Here is a 19,828-nt window from a genome sequence, read left to right as displayed (position 1 = left end):
GTGGGACTTCCCAGGAAGATGGGGGTGGGGGGAGAGCCTGAAAAAGAAACTTCCCTAAGCTCTGGGGTCTGCATTAGAGGGGGATTCTGACCGGATGAGTGCCCCCTCTCCTCACCCGCTTTCCTTCTGTTTTTCCAGCTCCCCCGAGTGAGTTTGCATCCCAGACGGGAGAAGAAGATGAAACCGGCGAGGAAGGCCACCCCCTCCTCTTCCTCCTCGGGCAGCAATAGCAGCAATAGCAGCGGTCGCTCTCCGCCCTCGACGCGAGCCAAAGCCCAGAAGCGTAGGACGGCCGCGGAAGGCGAGGAGCCCCGGCCGGAGGAAGAGGTGGAGCCGGCGGAGGATCTGGACGCGAAGCGGTCCCTGACCTTTGTGGAGATGTCGGGGGCCCAGGACGACCCCTACGCACTGCCCCCTGAGGCGGAGACGGACATGGGGGCCGAGGCCTCCCCGAACCGCAAGACAGCCGCCTTCAAGGCCCGCGTTCCTTGCAGGAAGCAGCCCCCCCTGGGGGGAGGAGGAGGAGAGGGAGAGGAGCCCGGCGAGGGGGTGTCGGGGGCCTCGTCATCGGGGACCCCTCTCCCGGAGGAAGCCCCCCGGCGCTGCCCCTCCTCCAGCACGGACACGGCCAGTGAGCACTCAGCCGACGAGACTGAGAGGGGTCCAGGGGACGCCTGGGGGGCCTGCTTCCGGGGGGGCTTCGACCTGCGACAGCTGCGCTCCCAGCGGGTGTTGGCCCGACGCGAGGGTCTCTTCCTCCCGGCTGTGGTCAAGCAGGTCCGGCGTGGGCAGGGCCTGGGGGTGCAGTTCCTGGGGGACCGGGCCACGGCCTTCTACGAGGGGGCCCCAGGCTCCGTGGAGGTGGTCTTGGACGATGTCCCTCTGCTGGGTGCCCTGACAGTGGGCACCGCGGTGTGCGCCTGCGTGGGCCCCGAAGAGGACGCCTACCGAGAGGGCACCGTGGTCGAGGTCAGCACCAAGCCGGCCTCCTACAAAGTGCGCTTCACCGGGCCCATCATCCTCCCGGGGCCAGGGGGGGCCACGTCCACGCGGAAGGACTCGTCCTGGCTGCCCCGCTCTGCCTTGCGCCTCCTGCGGCCGCCGTGGAGCTGTGAGGGGGAGGGCGAGCCCCCCGAAAGGCCTCCCCCGTCAGTGCGGGAAGAGGAGGAGGAGGGGGTGCCACCGTTGCCACTGCCACCGTTGTCCCTCCCTTGCCCCGAGGCGAAACACCCAGAGGATGCGGAGGTCTCCAAGATCAGCGCCGGCGTGAGGGCCGCGGAGGAGAAGCTGGTGTCGGCGGTGCTGCCCCCGCAGGTGGTCTCCCCGCCCAAATCGCCGCCCTTCCCACGCCTGCTCCCCGAGGGGCCCTCCCCGCTCCTGAGCCCCGAGGCCGGCAGCGGGAGCCGCAGCAGCAGCGTGGTCTCGGTGGACAAGTGCAGCACGCCGGGCTCCTCGCGGTCGCGCACCCCGCTGACGGCGGCGCAGCAGAAGTACAAGAAGGGGGACGTGGTCTGCACCCCGAACGGGATCCGCAAGAAGTTCAACGGGAAGCAGTGGCGGCGGCTGTGCTCCCGCGAGGGCTGCATGAAGGAGTCCCAGCGGCGCGGCTACTGCTCCCGGCACCTCTCCATGCGCACCAAGGAGATGGAGAGCCTCTCGGAGGGCCGGGCCAGCGGGCTGCGGGAGGGCAGCGCAGAGTTTGACTGGGACGAGACCTCCCGGGACAGCGAGGCCTCCAGCGCCCGGGGGGACTCCCGCCCCCGCCTGGTGGCCCCCGCCGACCTCTCCCGCTTCGAGTTCGACGAGTGCGAGGCGGCGGTCATGCTGGTCTCGCTGGGCAGCTCCCGCTCGGGGACCCCCTCCTTCTCGCCCGTCTCCAACCAGTCGCCCTTCTCCCCGGCCCCCTCCCCGTCGCCCTCCCCGCTCTTCGGCTTCCGCCCGGCCAACTTCAGCCCCATCAACGCCTCCCCGGTCATCCAGAGGGCGGCCGCCGCCCGCAGCCGCCACGTCAGCGCCAGCACCCCCAAGGGCGCCGTCCTGAGCCCCGAGATGCTGCACCACGGCGCCTCCTCGGCCTCCTCGGCCTCCCGCGAGCGGCACCACTCCGGCATCGCCGCCTTCCCCACCAACCTGACCTTCACGGTGCCCATGAGCCCCAGCAAGCGCAAGGCCGCCGAGGCCCACCACGGGACCATGATGGGCCCCGGCGTGGGCGTCATGGGTGTCATGGGCCCCGGCTCCGCGGCCGACTTCCACAAGAGCGACAGCCTGGACTCAGGGGTGGAGTCCGTCTCGCACACGCCCACCCCCTCCACGCCGGCCGGCTTCCGGTCCGTCTCCCCGGCCGCAGGGGGGCCCTTCTCGGCCGCCGCCTCCCGCTCCCAGCAGGCCTCCCCGCTGCTGCTGGTGCCACCCCCGGCCAGTCTGACCTGCGACCCGGGCCCCAGCGTGCGCAGGGTGCCCGCCGTCCAGAGGGACTCCCCGGTCATCGTGCGCAACCCGGACGTGCCGCTCCTGCTGCCGCCCTCCAAGTTCACGGAGAAGCCCCTGCGGGAGAGCGGCCCCCGGGCGGGGAAGGCCGCCCCCAAGGAGCTGCTGGCCGGGAAGGGGCAGCTGCAGGCGCCGGTGCCCATCAATGCGGGCCGAGCACTGCCCTCCGGCCAGCCCTCCTCCGCCCCCGAGCAGGCCCAGCCACCGCCGCCCTGCCCCTTCCAGCCTGTGGCCTTCCACCCCTCGCCCGCCGCCCTGCTCCCGGTCATCGTCCCCGGGGAGTACACCAGCCACCCAGCCCCCAAGAAGGAGATCATCATGGGACGCCCCGGCACCGGTAAGTGCCCCCTCCTGCGCTGCCTGTGCCTCTTGCCGTGTCCTCCGTGTCCACTGAGCTCATGACAATCAAAGCACCCCCAATACAGATGCCGTACTGCAGCTCCCAGCTCTCCTCTCGGGTGCTGATGGGACTTGCAGTGAGCACTGGCTATACGGAATGGGATGATTGGGGTCAGGGGGTCATCATGCGCAGGGTTCTCTGGGTTGCTGTGGCCTTCTTAGTTGGGTGCCCAGTGCCGTTTACCTTGAGATAATGCGGTGATGCTTTGGCTTCTCCAGTTCTGGGCAACTGGCCGGTTGGGGAGACTAGTGGGCTGCTTGCCTGTGCCAAACAGACTTTGGAAAACTAGGAGGCCGCCTGAATGTTGCACTGACCAGTCGAGATGGACATGTCCCGGATTGGTCTGGCAGCCCTTGTGGCCTTGTTTTCGAAGGCGCTGTTTGCGCACTTTGGGGAAATAACGCATTGTGGATGCGCCCAGACCCTGTGGCGTTTGAGGCATGATAATAATAATAATAATAATAATAATAATAATAATAATAATAATATAGACTCTGCAAGGAAGTAGGTGAAACAATAGATCCCATCCTCAGTTGCTGCAAGAAGATTGTGCAGACAGACTACAATCAGAGGCACAACACCATTGCATGAGGCTTGCAGGGCTCCTTTTATTTACTTCCCGATCTGGTGACGGTGGCCCCTTATTTGTCGTGTCAGAGCAACTAGTCCATTATATTACATATCTAACAGAACAAAGCAAACAAACAGATAAAATACAACATTTGCAAGCTTGGTAGTTGATTAAATGTCCTTTGACCAGTAGCTGGCCACTTGGAGTGCCTCTGGTGTTGCTGCAAGAAGGTCCTCCATTGTGCATCATGTGGCTGGGCTCAGGTTGCATTGCAGCAGGTGGTCAGTGGTGTGCTCTTCTCCACACTCGCATGTCGAGGATTCCACTTTGTGGCCCCATTTCTTGAGGTTGGCTCTGCATGTCGTGGTGCCAGAGCGCAGTCTGTTCAGTTGCCTTCCAAGTTGCCCAGTCCTCTGTGTGCCCAGGGGGGAGTCTCTCATTTGCTATCAGGCATGGATTGAGGTGCTGGGTTTGAGCCTGCCACTTTTGGACTCTCGCTTGCTGAGGTGTTCCAGTGAGTGTCTCTGTAGATCTTAGAAAACTATTTCTTGATTTCAGTCGTTGACGTGCTGGCTGATACCCAAACAAGGGATGAGCTGGAGATGTCTCTGCCTTGGTCCTTTCACTATTGGCTGCTCCTTCCCGGCGGATGTCAGGTGGTGCAATACCGGCTAAGCAGTGTACGGTGGCCCTTGCTTCTCGGCCGATGGGATCTGGAGTCCCGTGGCCAAACTGCAGCAGGCAGAACGAGTCTGTTTGTGTTAGTGACTGGCTTGGTGATTTTCCATAGAAAGGCTGAGCAGGGAAGGGCCTCCATTGCTCACTCGTTTGGAGTGGCTTGGTGTGTGAGTCTTGCTTGCGCCCCTTGCTTTTCCTCATTGGCGTCTGCACTGTGTTCCCATTGGGTGTGCGTGGGTCCTCACCTTTGGGGGTGCATTCCCTTCATCCGGGGGGGGGGGGTGAGCTTCGTGTCCGGAAATGGGGCCAATGGTGATTGGAGGAATTGGCCCGACCTTGGCGCAGGAATGGGTCCTGGGGTTTGGATTGCAGGGGCCACGGGGGGGGGGGGGGGGGGTTCTGTTGCACTGCACTGGAGGGGAAGGGGGCTTCCCTGGCTTGGGCCCCCTCTCCCTCCTCCCACAGCAGTAGCATCAGCATCTCCAGGGCGCTTGGCTGTCTCTCGGCAACCGGTAACCAAGGCTACCGCCTCCCTGCTCTCGGCTCTATTTTTATCCCTGGGGGGCACCAGATCCAGATTGGAGCGTGCGTGTGCCTTCTCCCACGCGGGCGAGGGGCCCCTTGGCACGCTCCAGCGGGGCGCAACCAACTGCACTTGGGGGGCAGAGGCATTGCTGTGAGCCCCTCCCCAAACGTTTCCAGACCATGCGCCACTCTCCTGCATGCGCTCAGGTGGTGCAACCCAGGAGCACACACATACCCTCACCTAAACAGGGCTGCATGCCCCAGCATCCGGCATCAGCCATTCCTTTTCCGTGGTATGCCACATGCATGTACCAGGAGGCTGCCTGGGTCACACAACACACACACGCATATATGCAGGAGGATGATCACGGGTTGCAGCCAGGGCAGGGCTGGGCACTTTGCCCAAACCCAGGCGGGAGGAGCAGGGCATGCTTGTTGACATGCCGATGAATAGGTCTATAATATATGCAGATATATTTATATAGATGCAAAATTATGCCATGCACACGTGTGTCGTTGCCCTCTTGTCCCAAGGGCATGGAGGGCAGTGGGCTGGCTGTTTCCTTTCCCAGGAACGGAGCCTTGCTGGCACTGCTTTCTTCCATTCTTTAGCTTAACATACTGTTTGGTGTCGCTTCTTCTTCTTCTTCCTCCTCCTCGTCTCCCCCCCCTTTGTAGCCCCCCCCCAGCCCCACTTGCCCAGGTCTCAGACTCGGGGTGCTTTGCAAGAGGAACAAGGACATAGATGTGAATATGGAAACGGATATGTTATTGTTTTAATCTATTGTGTTTTCATAGGTTTATATTGTTGTTATATTATGACACTAGCTGTCCCCCGCCACGCTTTGCTGTGGCCCAGTCTGTGTATATGTGTTGTGTGCGTGTATATATTTATGTATCTGTATATCTATGCGTATGCTTGCATATATATGTGTGTGCGTGTGTGGTTTTGCACATGTGTTGTAATGTAATTTTTAAGTCTCTTCCGCTGTGTTTTTCTGTGTGTTTATGAGTGATAGTCACTCCCTGGCCTGAGAGGCGTCTTGTGTCCAAATTTGGTGTCAATTTGCTCAGTGGTTTTTGAGTTCTGTTAATCCCACAAACGAACATTACATTAGGTTCTTGTGGGTTTTTTCAGGCTATAGAGCCATGTTCTAGAGACATTTCTCCTGACGTTTCGCCTGCATCTATGGCAAGCATCCTCAGAGGTTGTGAGGTGTGACCTCACAACCTCTGAGGATGCTTGCCATAGATGCAGGCGAAACGTCAGGAGAAATGTCTCTAGAACATGGCTCTATAGCCCGAAAAAACCCACAAGAACCTAGTGATTCCAGCCATGAAAGCCTTCGACAATACATTGAACATTACATTTTTATGTATATAGATTGTGGCATCAAATTGTTGCCAGTGTTAGCCACTCGGGGGTTCAGAAGGGCGAAGTAAACATGTTGTAAACAAACAAACAAACAAATAAATAAATATGGTGAAGGTCAGCGTAGTTTCCAACAGTAGCTCTGAGAATGGGCAGGAAGACAGTCTTGCCCTGTGGGCACAGGGGTGGGGGGTCCAGAGCCACCCATACCTGAGTGTAGGTGGGTAGGGGGGCTCCCCTGTGCCCCTCAGTGTGTGCGTGTCTCCGTGGGGCAGGCAGCGGTGAGTTATCCGCATGTGATCAGAGGAGGAGAAGGAGGCGCATCACACATTGTGAGTGTGCCTGGTGTGTGAGCGTGCCCTGGCGGTGCCTTGTGCGTGTGGGAGTGTGGGAGCGTTGTCGTGCCTTGTGTCCTTCCTTTCTCCCTGCCATCTACTCCCCCCCCACACACACACTCACCCCACTCTACACTTTGACAATAGCATCCCTGACCAAGCCTGGACGGGCGCCCAGAGTGGGATGTGTGTGCAATGTGCCAGAGAGAGGATTTTTGCTCTCTCTCTTCCCCCCCCCCCCCTCTTTCTCTCTCTTTCTCTCCTCACTTCACCTCAGAGCCCATTGGCTGAGACCTGGTTGGGGGGGGGTGCTGTGTCCCTCCCCTCCAGCTGCTAGAGGAGGGAGGGGGCAGGAGGAGGAGGAGGCATTGAGTCAGGGCTCAGGAGGAGGAGGAGGAGGAGGAGGAGGAAGAGGGTGACTCACTGGGAGAAGGAGGAGGAGGAGGAGGCTCTTCTGGGAAGGGCGGCCAAGGGGGGGGGGGGGAGTCATGTGGTGCACGACACACACACAGAGCCATGAGTGGGCTGCCCCCCCCCCCAATCTCTCTGCCTGTCTTCCCTGCAGTTGCAGGAGAGATTATCCCAGGAATGCCACTCTGCTGCTGGGCTTAATCCCCAAGGGCTGGGCCTCTTGCCAGGGGGAGGGAGGGAGGGGCCCTCCCATGACTGGCATCCCTGTGGGGGGGGGGGGGTCAAGGGCTTCATCTTATCACCCTTCATAGTATCATCATTACCATTCTTATTCTCGTTATCCTTATCATGAGAGATGTTGACTCTCGGCTGGAATGCTGTGTCCAGAGGGAGAGGGCAACTCAAAGGATCCAAGCCCTATGAGGAGCGGCTGAAAGAGCCAGGCATGTTTAGCCTGCAGAAGAGAAGGCTGAGAGGAGACGGGATAAATATGTGAGGGGAAGTCCTAGGGAGGGCTTCTGTTCCCCTGGAGACTAGGGCACAATGGAGCCATGGCTTCAAACTGTAAGAGATTCCACCTGAACATGAGGAAGAACTTCCTGACTGTAAGGAGAGCTGTTCAGCAGTGGAACTCTCTGCCCTGGAGTGTGGTGGAGGCTCCTTCTTTGGAGGCTTTGAAGCAGAGGCTGGATGGCCATCTGTCGGGGGTGATTTGAATGCAAATTTCCTGCTTCTGGGCAGAATGGGGTTGGACTGGATGATGGTCCACCAGGTCTCTTCCAACTCTAGGATTCTCTGATTCTATAAGTAATAGGGTTGGAAGAGGCCATGTGGGCCACCTAGTCCAACCCCTTGGCATGCAGTATTATAACTGTAATTCCTATATCATTCTCACCATCATTATTGTCATTCTTATTATCCTTCTTCTTATCTTAGCATAATAGGATTGGAAGAGGCTACATGGGCCACCTACTCCAACCCCTTGCCAATAAATAAACAACATTGCAGTAAGGTACAAAACATATAAATACAATATACACAAAACATAAAAAAGCAGTAATCCAAACAAAGTGACAGTGAGCGAGCCGCATGTACATAAAATGAGTAGAATGCAACACATTTGTTGTCATTGCGCATTGCACAACGAAAGAGGGGCTCAATCTCAAAAAGGGGTGCTGTAATTCAGTGTTACAGGGCCCAGGCCTTGGATCATGGTTGGACACAATAATACACAATTTCTTAACTGGACGGCACTGGTTCCACTGACCAGAACAGGGACTGAGATATGCTAATGGCTTTTATATAATGCAATCCCTGTTTATTTATTGACCATGGTTGAGTTCTTAATTTAATAGGTTCTGGTTCACTTTGTATCAATAGTGTGTTGTTACCTTTGGTTGATTTAATTTAATTGGTTATTTGTTTTATTATTGTTTCTTGTATGTGTTAATTGCATTGCTGTAAGCTACTCTGAGTCCCCTTAGGGAGGTGGGCCTGGGGGGCGGGGGCATTCATCAACCGCTATTATTGTTAGGACAAACACACCAGGCAAGAAAACACACAATTCCTCCTTGCCCCTGAGCACACCCAAGTATTTCATTTTATCTATACACACACATCTATATAAATAAAAATGTAATGTTAGTTTGTGGGATTAACATAGCTCAAAACATAGCTCAAAAACCACTGGATGAATGGACACCATATTTGGACACAAGACACCTCTCAGGCCAACGAGTGACCATCACTAAACACCACAGAAGAGACTTAAAAAGCCAAAAAATTTACATTACAATGCATGTGCATTGCATCTGTGTGGGAGGTTTGGCCGAATTCTCTCATTGGTGGGGATTCAGAATGCTCTGTGATTGTAGGTGAACTATAAATCCCAGCAACTACAACGGACATTTATACACACACAAAACACATATACACACACTTGGCCACAGCAATGCGTGGCAGGGGATGGCTAGTATCTATATAAATAAAAATGTAATGTTAGTTTGTGGGATTAACATAACATAACACAGCAGAAGAGACTTAAAAAGCCCCAAAACAAAAACTACACTGACATTTGGGAGTTGTAGTTGCTGGGATTTATAGTTCACCTACAATCACAGAGCATTCTGAATCCCCACCAATGAGAGAATTCGGCCAAACCTCCCACACAGAACCCCCATGTGGGCCACAGCAACGTGTGGCAGGGGACAGCTAATCTATATAAATAAAAATGTAATGTTCGTTTGTGGGATTAAGATAACTCAAAAACCACTGGACAAATTGACACCAAATTCGGACACAATACACCTCTCAGGCCAACAAGTGACCATCACTCATAAACACACTGAAAAACACAGCCAAAAAGACTTAATAAGCCAAAAATTAAAAAAATACATTACAATGCATATGCAAAAGCACATATACACACAAACAGACAGATATACACACACAAAGCACATATACACACACTTGGCCACAGCAACGTGTGGCAGGGGATGGCTGGTCTATATAAATAAAAATGTAATGTTCGTTTGTGGGATTAAGATAACTTCAAAACCACTGGACGAATGGACACCAAGTTTGGACACAATCAGGTCAACAAGTGACCATCACTCAGAAAAACACTGAAAAATACAGTGGAAGGGACTTAGAAAGCCAAACAGCAAAAGTTGCATTACAACGCATATGCAAAACCACATATATATACGCAAACACACATAGACACAAAGATATATACACACAAAACATATACACAAACTGGGCCAGAGCAATGTGTGGCAGGGGATGGCTAGCGTATATTTGTGTGTATGTGTATATACCTAATCTATAGAATATAATTATGTGTAAGGAGCCCCTGGTGGTGCAGTGGGTTCAACCCTGGTGCCAGTAGGACTGCTAACTGAAAGGCTTTTAATTGTTTAGTTGTTATTGTTTTAATTGATTGTTTTAACTACTGTGGTTATTGCTGTTATGTAATTTATTTGTTGAATTGTTGGCATCGAATTGTGCCAGTTTAAGGAGCCCCCAGTGGCGCAGTGGGTTAAAGCACTGAGCTGCTGAGCTTGTTGAACGAAAGGTCGCAGGTTTGATTCTGGGGAGCGGTGTGAGCTTCCGCTGTCCAACCTAGCAGTTCGAAAACATGCAAGTGTGAGTAGATCAATAGGTACCGCTCCGGCGGGAAGGTAACGGCGCTCCGTGCAGTCATGCCGGCCACATGACCTTGGAGGTGTCTACGGACAATGCTGGCTCTTTGGCTTAGAAATGGAGATGAGCACCAGAGTCCCAGAGTCAGACACGACTGGAATTCATGTCAGGGGACTACCTTTACCTTTACCTTAAGCTGCCCTGAGTCGTCGTCCCCCCCCCCCCTCGGGAGTTGAGAAGGGCGGGGTAGAAGTGACCGAATTAATTTTTTATTTTTTTATTTTTTTGTCATGTCAGGAGTGACTCCTGGTGTGAGAGAATTGGCTGTCTGCAAGGATGTTGCCCAGGGGACGCCTGGATGATTTTGATGTTTTTATCATCCTTGTGGGAGGCTTTTCTCATGTCCCCTTTGCATGAGGAGTTGAAGCTGATAGAGGGAGCTCATCCGCCTCTCCCCGGATTCGAACCTGTGACCTGTCAGTCTTCAGTCCTGTCTGCACAGGGATTTAACCCACTGTGCCACCAGGGGCTAATAATAAATAAATAAAGGTCAGGGGTTCATACCTGGGGAGCAGGGTGAGCTCCCACCTGTCAGCCCCAGCTTCCCGCGAGGGAGGCCTCCTACAGGATGCCCGGATGTGGTAACACATCCGGGGGAACGTCCTTGCAGGTGGCCAATCCTCTCACACCAGAAGCGACTTGCAGTTTCTCAAGTGGCTCCTGACACAAATATACTCATGTTGTGATATAATATTAGACATTGTTATATGTATTTATTTCATATATTTATATCCCACCCTTCTCCCCATTATATAGTCAAGGAGCCCCTCTCCCCCTCCTTACCATCAGGCAGGCTCCTGACACAAATGTATTCATAGAATCCTAGAGTTGGAAGAGACCTCCTGGGCCACCATCCAGTCCAACCCCATTCTGCCAAGAAGCAGGAATATTGCATTCAAAGCACCCCTGACAGATGGCCATCCAGCCTCTGTTTAAAAGCTTCCAAAGAAGGAGCCTCCACCACACTCCGGGGCAGAGAGTTCCACTGCTGAACGGCTCTCACAGTCAGGAAGTTCTTCCTCATGTTCAGACGGAATCTCCTCTCTTGTAGTTTGAAGCCATTGTTCCATTGCGTCCGAGTCTCCAGGGAAGCAGAAAGGAAGATTGCTCCCTCCTCCTCTCTGTGGCTTCCTCTCACATACTTATATGTGATATTATTATTTTTTATTTGTCGTGTCAGAGCAACCAGTCAATTATATTACATTTCTAACAGAACAAAGCAAACAAACCGACAAATACACAACTTGTGGGTTTGGTAGTTGCTTAAATGTCCTTTGGCCAGTCTCTGGCCCCTTGGAGTGCCTCTGGGGTTGCTGCAAGGAGGTCCTCCCTTGTGCATCATGTGGCAGGGCTCAGGTTGCATTGCAGCAGGTGGTCAGTGGTTTGCTCTTCTCCACACTTGCATGTCGTGGACTCCACTTTGTGGCCCCATTTCTTAAGATTGGCTCTGCATCTCGTGGTGCCAGAGTGCAGTCTGGCCTTCCAAGTCGCCCAGTCTTCTTCTGTGTGCCCAGGGGGGAGTCTCTCATTGGGTATCAGCCATGGATTGAGGTGCTGGGTTTGAGCCTGCCACTTTTGGACTCTTGCTTGCTGAGGTGTTCCAGCGAGTGTCTCTGTAGATCTAAGAAAACTATTTTTAGATTTAAGTCGTTGACGTGCTGGCCGATACCCAAACAGGGGGTGAGCTGGAGATGTCTCTGCCTTAGTCCTTTCACTCTTGGCGGATGTCAGGTGGTGCAATACCGGCTAAGCAGTGTAATTTCTCCAGTGGTGTAGGGCGCAGACACCCCGTGATAATGCGGCATGTCTCACTAAGAGCCACACTCACTGTTTGAGCGTGGTGAGATGTGTTCCACACTGGGCACGCATACTCAGCAGCAGAGTAGCGTAGCGCAAGGGCAGATGTCTCGTGGTGCCCGAGTGCAGTCTGGCCTTCCAAGTCGCCCAGTCTTCTGTGTGCCCAGGAAGGGGGAGTCTCTCATTTGGTATCAGGTTCTGTGTTTGAGCCTGCCACTTTTGGACTCTCGCTTGCTGAGGTGTTCTGGCGAGTGTCTCTGTAGATCTTAGAAAACTATTTCTAGATGTAGGTCGTTGACGTGCTGGCTGAGAACCAAACAGGGGATGAGCTGGAGATGTGATATCATGATATTATGATATTGTAATGGTTATATAGTCCGAGAGCCCCCCACCCCCTGCTTTACCCTGGGTTTGAGCCTGCCCCTTTTGGACTCTCGCTTGCTGAGGTGTTCTGGCGAGTGTCTCTGTAGATCTTAGAAAACTATTTCTAGATGTAAGTCGTTGACGTGCTGGCTGAGAACCAAACAGGGGATGAGCTGGAGATGTGATATCATGATATTATGATATTGTAATGGTTATATAGTCCGAGAGCCCCCCACCCCCTGCTTTACCCTGGGTTTGAGCCTGCCCCTTTTGGACTCTCGCTTGCTGAGGTGTTTTGGCGAGTGTCTCTGTAGATCTTAGAAAACTATTTCTAGATGTAGGTCGTTGACGTGCTGGCTGAGAACCAAACAGGGGATGAGCTGGAGATGTGATATCATGATATTATGATATTGTAATGGTTATATAGTCCGAGAGCCCCCCACCCCCTGCTTTACCCTGGGTTTGAGCCTGCCCCTTTTGGACTCTCGCTTGCTGAGGTGTTCTGGCGAGTGTCTCTGTAGATCTTAGAAAACTATTTCTAGATGTAAGTCGTTGACGTGCTGGCTGAGACCCAAACAAGGGATGAGCTGGAGATGTGATATCATGATATTGTATTACACATGGTTATATAGTCCGAGAGCCCCCCACCCCCTGCTTTACCCAGGGTTTGGGCCTGCCACTTTTGGACTCTCGCTTGCTGAGGTGTTCCGGCGAGTGTCTCTGTAGATCTTAGAAAGCTATTTCTAGATTTGAGTCATTGATGTGATAGAATATTACCCATTGTTATATATATTTACTTCATATATATATTTATATCCCTATTATCTAGTCAGAGAGCCCCCTCTTCTTCCCTCCCATTACCCTGAGGCAGGCCTGACATCTCGGAGGAAGGCCTGAGGACACTCTAGCCCCTTCCCTTCCCCTCTTCCTGCCCTCGACTTCCGCTCTTCCCTCCCTCCCTCCTCGGGCGTGGCCCCTCCCTCCCTCTTTCCCTCCCTCCCTCCTTCTGCGCGCTGGAGTAAAGGCGGGCCAATGGGCGCCCGCGCTGCCACGTGACTCTCCCCCCTTCGCTCCTCCGCTGTTTTGCATATGACTGACATTCCAGGGTCGCCCAATGGGAGGCGGCGGCCCTTTCTGCGCGGGCGGGGGCCTCATTTGCATGTGAATGACCGGCGTGGCGGCAGCCAATGGGGCGGCGGGGGCTCCATGGGGCATGCGTGACGGAAGAGAAGGAGGGAGGGAAGGGGGGAGGCTGGCTTCGTTGGGCGGCGGGAGGAGCAGCAGCAGCGGGAAGAGAGAGGAGAGAGAGATTGAGGAGGAAGAAGAGGGAGGCCGCGGATGGGGGCGCTCGGGGGCGGCGGCGGTGGTGCCGGGGGGAGTCCCGGAGAGGGAGGGGCCCCGTAGCCCCGCCCCCCCGCCAAGAGAAAGATTGAGGAGGAGGAGGAGGATGGCGGCGCCTTGAGGCCAGAGGAGGAGGAGGAGGAGGAGGAGGAGGATGTTCTCCGCCCAAGGGGGGGGCCCAGCGCCGCCCCCCCGAGGCCTCGGCATGTTCGGTCAGTCAGGGGGGAGGGGAAGGGGAAGGGGAGGGGGGCACCGGGGGGGGGTCATAATACTACTATCATAATATGATATTATCTTCACCAAGGGGGGGGGCAAGGGGTCTCAGGTAGGGGGGGCACAAGGTCTGGGAGGGGCATCACTACTATCATAATATGATATTATCTTCAGCAAGGGGGGGAGCAAGGGGTCTCAAGTAGGGGGAGGGGGGCACAACGTCGTGGGGGGGGGCATCACTACTACCATAATATTGTCATCTTCACCAAGGGGGGGGCAAGGGGTCTCAGGTAGGGGAGGGGGCCACAACGTTGGGGGGGGCATCACTACTATCATAATATTATCTTCAGCAAGGGGGGGAGCAAGGGGTCTCAAGTAGGGGGAGGGGGGCACAACGTCGTGGGGGGGGGCATCACTACTACCATAATATTGTCATCTTCACCAAGGGGGGGGCAAGGGGTCTCAGGTAGGGGAGGGGGCCACAACGTTGGGGGGGGGCATCACTACTATCATAATATTATCTTCAGCAAGGGGGGGAGCAAGGGGTCTCAAGTAGGGGGAGGGGGGCACAACGTCGTGGGGGGGGCATCACTACTACCATAATATTGTCATCTTCACCAAGGGGGGGGCAAGGGGTCTCAGGTAGGGGAGGGGGCACAACGTCGTGGGGGGGCATCACTACTATCATAATATTGTCATCTTCACCAAGGGGGGGGGCAAGGGGTCTCAGATAGGGGAGGGGGGCACAACGTCGTGGGGGGGGGGCATCACTATCATAATATTATATTCAGCAAGGGGGGGAGCAAGGGGTCTCAGGTAGGGGGAGGGGGGCACAACGTCATGGGGGGGCATCACTACTACCATAATATTGTCATCTTCACCAAGGGGGGGCAAGGGGTCTCAGGTAGGGGGAGGGGGCACAACATTGGGGGGGGCATCACTACTATCATAATATTATCTTTAGCAAGGGGGGAGCAAGGGGTCTCAGGTAGGGGGGGCACAAGGTCAGGGAGGGGCATCACTACTATCATAATATCATCTTCAGCAAGGCGGGGGGGCAAGGCGTCTCGGGTAGGGGGAGGGGGGCATCACTATTATCATAATCAATATTATCACCCTCATCAGCAAGGGGGGGGTATCACTACTATCATAATATATTCAGCAAGGCGGGGGGCAAGGAGTGTCAGGTAGAGGGAAGGGGGCACAAGGTGGGGGGCATCACTATTATCATAATCAATATTATCCTCATCAGCAAGGGGAGGGCATCACGACTATCATAATATTATCATCTTCAGCAAGGCAGGGGGGGGCAAGGGGTCTCTGGTAGGGGGGCACAAGGTCGGGGGGGGGGCGTCACTATTCTCATAATCAGTACTATCATCCTCATCAGCAAGGGGGGGCATCACTACTATCAGAATATTATAATCTTCAGCAAGGGGGGGCACAAGGTGGGGGGGCATATCTACTATCATAATCAATATTATCATCCTCATCAGCAAGGGGGGGGGCACCACTACTATCATAATATTATAATCTTCGGCAAAGGGGGAGGGCAAGGGGTCTCAGGTAGGGGGAGGGGGGCACAAGGTCTGGGAGGGGCATCACTACTATAATATTATCAGCCTCATCAGCAAGGGGGAGGGCACCACTACTATCAGAATATTATCATCTTCAGCAAGGGGGGGGGGGAGCAAGGGGTCTCAGGTAGGGGGAGTGGGGCACAAGGTCAGGGGGGGCATCACTATCATAATCAATATTATCATAATCAATATTATCATCCTCATCAGCAAGGGGGGCATCACTACTATCATAATATTACCATCCTCATCAGCAAGGGGGTGGGCATCACTACTATAAGAATATTATAATCTTCAGCAAAGGGGGGACCAAGGGGTCTCGGGGAGGGGGGCACAAGGTCTGGGAGGGGCATCACTATTATCATAATCAATATTATCATCCCCATCAGCAAGGGGGAGGGGAGGGATCTTGGTTGGAGGGCAGGGGGAGGGAACAGGGATCCTTGTCACCAAGACTATCATCAACAATATTATTATTATTATTATCTCATTATTGTTATCATTTCATTGTTGTTATCATCATTATATTAGGATTATCACCAATGTTGTCATCATCCACAAGGGAGGGGGGTCTCACTGGGGCTCAAGGGGTCTTGGATCAGCATTATTATTATTATTATCATTATTATAATTCTTATTAATATCATTATTGCCTTATTGTTATTATCATCAATATTATTATCCTCACTAAAGAGGTCTCATTGGGGCTCAAGGGGTCTTGGATCAGTATTATTATCATTATCATAATTCTTATTAATATCATTATTACCTTATTGTTATTATCTTCAATATTATCATTATCATCCTCACCCAAAGGGTCTCATTGAGGCTCAAGGGGTCTTGGATCAGCATTATTATTATTATTATTATTATTATCAATATTATTATCCTCTCGAAAGGGGTCTCATTGGGGCTCAAGGGGTCTTGGATCAGTATTATTATTATTATTATCATCATCAATATTATTCTTATTAATATCATTATTATCAATATTATTATCCTCTCGAAAGGGGTCTCATTGGAGCTCAAGGGGTCTTGGATCAGTATTATTATTATCATTATCTTATTGTTATTATCCTCAATATTATCATCATCCTCACCAAAGGGGTCTCAAGGGGTCTTGGATCAGCATTATCATTATCATTATAATTCTTATTAACATCATTATTACCTTATTGTTATTATCAATATTATTATCATCCTCACCAAAGGGGTCTCATTGGGGCTCAAGAGGTCTTGGATCAGCATTATTATTATTATTATCAATATTCTTACTCACATCATTATTACCTTATTGTTATTGTTATCGTTATGGGGGCTTGGGTGGGGGCAGGCAGGGGTCAGCCTCATCGTTCCTATCATCATCAATTATTGTAATCATTACTTATTAACATATAATAAGTCTCTTGGGTCTCTTGGGGGGGTCTTGGTTGGAGTGGGGGGGGGGGAGGGGCCAGGGATCCCTGTCATCAATACTATCATCACCATTACTATCAGCATTATTATCAGTATCTCGTTATTGTTGTCATTTCATTGTTATCATTATATTAGTAGTATCAATATTATCATTAGCAGCAAGGGGGTCTCACTGGGGCTCGAGGGGTCTTGGGTCCGCATTATTATTATTATTCTTATCAATATCATCAAACATCATTACCTTATTGTTATTATTATCAATATCATCCTCACCAAAGGGGTCCCATTGGAGCTCAAGGGGTCTTGGGTCGGGGGCAAGGGAGGCAGGCAGGGGTCAGCCGCATCGTTCCTATCATCACTTATTTTAATTTCATTATTATCATCTCAGCCTCAATATTGTCCCCATCAGCAAGGGGGGGTCTCATGGGGGGCTCAAGGGGTCCTGGTTGGAGGGCGGGGGGGGGGGCAGCCAGGGATCACTGTCATCAATGCTATCATCATCCTTGTTAGCAGCATTATTATAGTCATCCTATCATCATAATCATCATTATTATCAGCATTATTTTCCTTATTATATTGTTATCGTTATCAGTGTTATTGTTATTGTTCTTATTGTTCTTACCGTCATTCTTATTATTATTTCTGTCATTGTCAAGGGGAGGGGCCAAAAGGGGTCTCATTGGGGGTCGAGGGGTCTCAGTTGTAGGGCAGGGGCCCCCAGGCAGGGATCAGTATCGGCATTACTGTCCTCATCATTATCTTATTATTATCATTGTCATATTATTATTAATAATAATATCATCAGAAAGGGGCTCAAGGAGTCGTGCATCAGTATTGTCATTTTTATTATTCTTATTGTTATATTATTATGATTATTATTATTATTGCCTTCATCAATATTATCATTACCATCAGCAGCAAGGGGGTCTCATTGGGGCTTAGGCCCCCAGTCAAGGATCATTGTCATCATTACTATTGTTATCATTGTCTTGTTATCATTATCATCATCATTAGTGTCATCAGCACCTTATTATTATCATTATTATTATAGTCATCATTGGCCTTATTATCATCATAACCATTGTTATGTTACTCTCATTATTGTTATTACTGTCATCCCCATTATTATCATTCTTATTGTCATTATTAGTATTGTTATCATCATTCTTCATATTATTATCATTATTCTTATTATCATTCTTGTTATTATCTGTATTCTAATTATCATCATTAACACAATTGAGCTTATTATTATTATTATTATTACCTAATTGTCAGCATTATTATTGTTATCTATCATTATTCTTATTATCATTCTTATCTTTATTCTAATTATCATTAACCCAATTGAGCTTATTATTATTATTATTATTATTACCTTATTGTCAGCATTATTGTTGTTATCATTATCATCATTATTCTTAGCATTTTCATTATTATTAGCATTGCTATTATCAATCAATTTATTATTCTTATCATTGTGCTTATTCTTATTATTGTCATTGTTATTTTCATTCTTACTCTTATCATTATTATTCTTCAGATTGTTATCATTGTTATTCTTATGGCTATTGTCATTCATCTTGTCATCATCATTATTATCATTATTCTTATTATCATTCTTAATAGTATCATTATTCTGCTTATTCTTATCATTAGTATTATATCATCATTTTCATTATTATCAGCATTATTTTCATTTCATTATTATCATTTATAGTATTATTATCGTCATCGTTATTCTTGTTATCATCATCATCATCATTAAGTAGGGGCCAGATGGCAATCTGCTAGGAGGGATTGGATGGTGCCTTCCTGCCTGGCAGGAAAAAAGTGGAACTGGGTGTCCCTTGAGGGTTGTCTTCCAAGTTTGTTTGGTTGCATGCTGCAAGTAGCTTCTGGTGTGAGAGAATCAGCCATCTATGAAGAGGTTGCTCAGGGGAGGCTCAGATGCGTTACTCTCCTGCGGGGAGGCTTCTCTCCTCACAGGATAATCGGGGACACGAGAGACGCCTTCCAAGCCTATCATGCTATTATCAGAATCTTCGCTGTTGTTGTTGTTGTTATTATTATTATTATTATTATCATATGGGCATTATTATAATTATAATTATTACCATAATCCCCCCTTCTTTCCCCCCATGTGGACCCTTCTGTGGAGTGATCCCTCCAGTGGGTCCTGCTTCCTTTCTTTTTCCCCTTCCTTTTTCCCCTTCCTTTTTCTCCTTCTTTTCTTCCTTCCTTTCTTCCTTCCTTCCCTTCCTTCCTTCCTTCCTTCCTTCCTTCCTTCCTTCCTTCCTTCCTTCTTTTCCTTTTTCCCTTCCTTTTTTTACTTCCTTCCTTTTTCTCCTTCCTTCCTTCCTTCCTTCCTTCCATTCATCCACCCATCTATTCTTTTTTTCCTTCCTTTTTCTCCTTCCTTCCTTCCTTCCTTCCTTCCCTTTTCCTTCCTTTTTTCCTTCCTTCCTTTTCTCCCTTCCTTCCTTCCTTCCTTCCTTCCTTCCTTCCATCCATCCATCCATCCATCCTTGTTTCCTTCCTTTTTCTCCTTCCTTCCTTCCTTTTTTTCCTTCCTTCCTTCCTTCCTTCCTTTTTCCTTCCTTCCTTTTTCTCCTTCCTTCCTTTTTTTCTTTCTTTCCTTCCTTCCTTCCTTTTTCCTTCCTTTCTTTTTCTCCTTTCTTCCTTCCTTCCTTCCTTCCATTCATCCACCCATCTATTCTTTTTTTCCTTCCTTTTTCTCCTTCCTTCCTTCCTTCCCTTTTCCTTCCTTTTTTCCTTCCCTCCTTTTTCTCCTTTCCTTCCTTCCTTCCTTCCTTCCTTCCTTCCTTCCATCCTTGTTTCCTTCCTTTTTCTCCTTCCTTCCTTCCTTTTTTTCCTTCCTTCCTTCCTTCCTTTTTCCTTCCTTTTTCTCCTTCCCTTTTCCTTTTTCCCCTTCCTTCCTTCCTTCCTTCCTTCCTTCCTTCCTTCCTTCCTTCCTTCCTTCCTTCCTGGAACAGTGTTTTCTGCTGCTAGTAATCTCCTCTCTGAGGTCAGCCCAGTGCCCCCCCCCTGCTTTCTAGATTAAAAACAACAACAAGAGCCAAGGCTCTGGTTGTTGTTGTCGTCGGCACTGTCTTTTGGGTGGGGGGGGGGTCT

General features: G+C 51.0%; 1 protein-coding gene across 1 annotated transcript in view; it reads left to right on the top strand.

Annotated features, from left to right (window-relative positions):
- Window positions 1-19,828, top strand: part of LOC132782264 (protein capicua homolog) — a 55,460-nt gene that overhangs the window by 9,469 nt on the left and 26,163 nt on the right. The window contains 1 exon segment of the mRNA XM_067461176.1: window positions 139-2,827. Coding sequence (XP_067317277.1) covers window positions 178-2,827 — 2,650 coding nt within the window. The 5' untranslated portion in view covers window positions 139-177.

This window comes from Anolis sagrei, chromosome X (assembly GCF_037176765.1).
Source record: "Anolis sagrei isolate rAnoSag1 chromosome X, rAnoSag1.mat, whole genome shotgun sequence".
In the NCBI taxonomy this organism is placed as follows: Eukaryota; Metazoa; Chordata; class Lepidosauria; order Squamata; family Dactyloidae; genus Anolis; species Anolis sagrei.
This window is presented reverse-complemented; position numbering and strand designations above follow the sequence as displayed.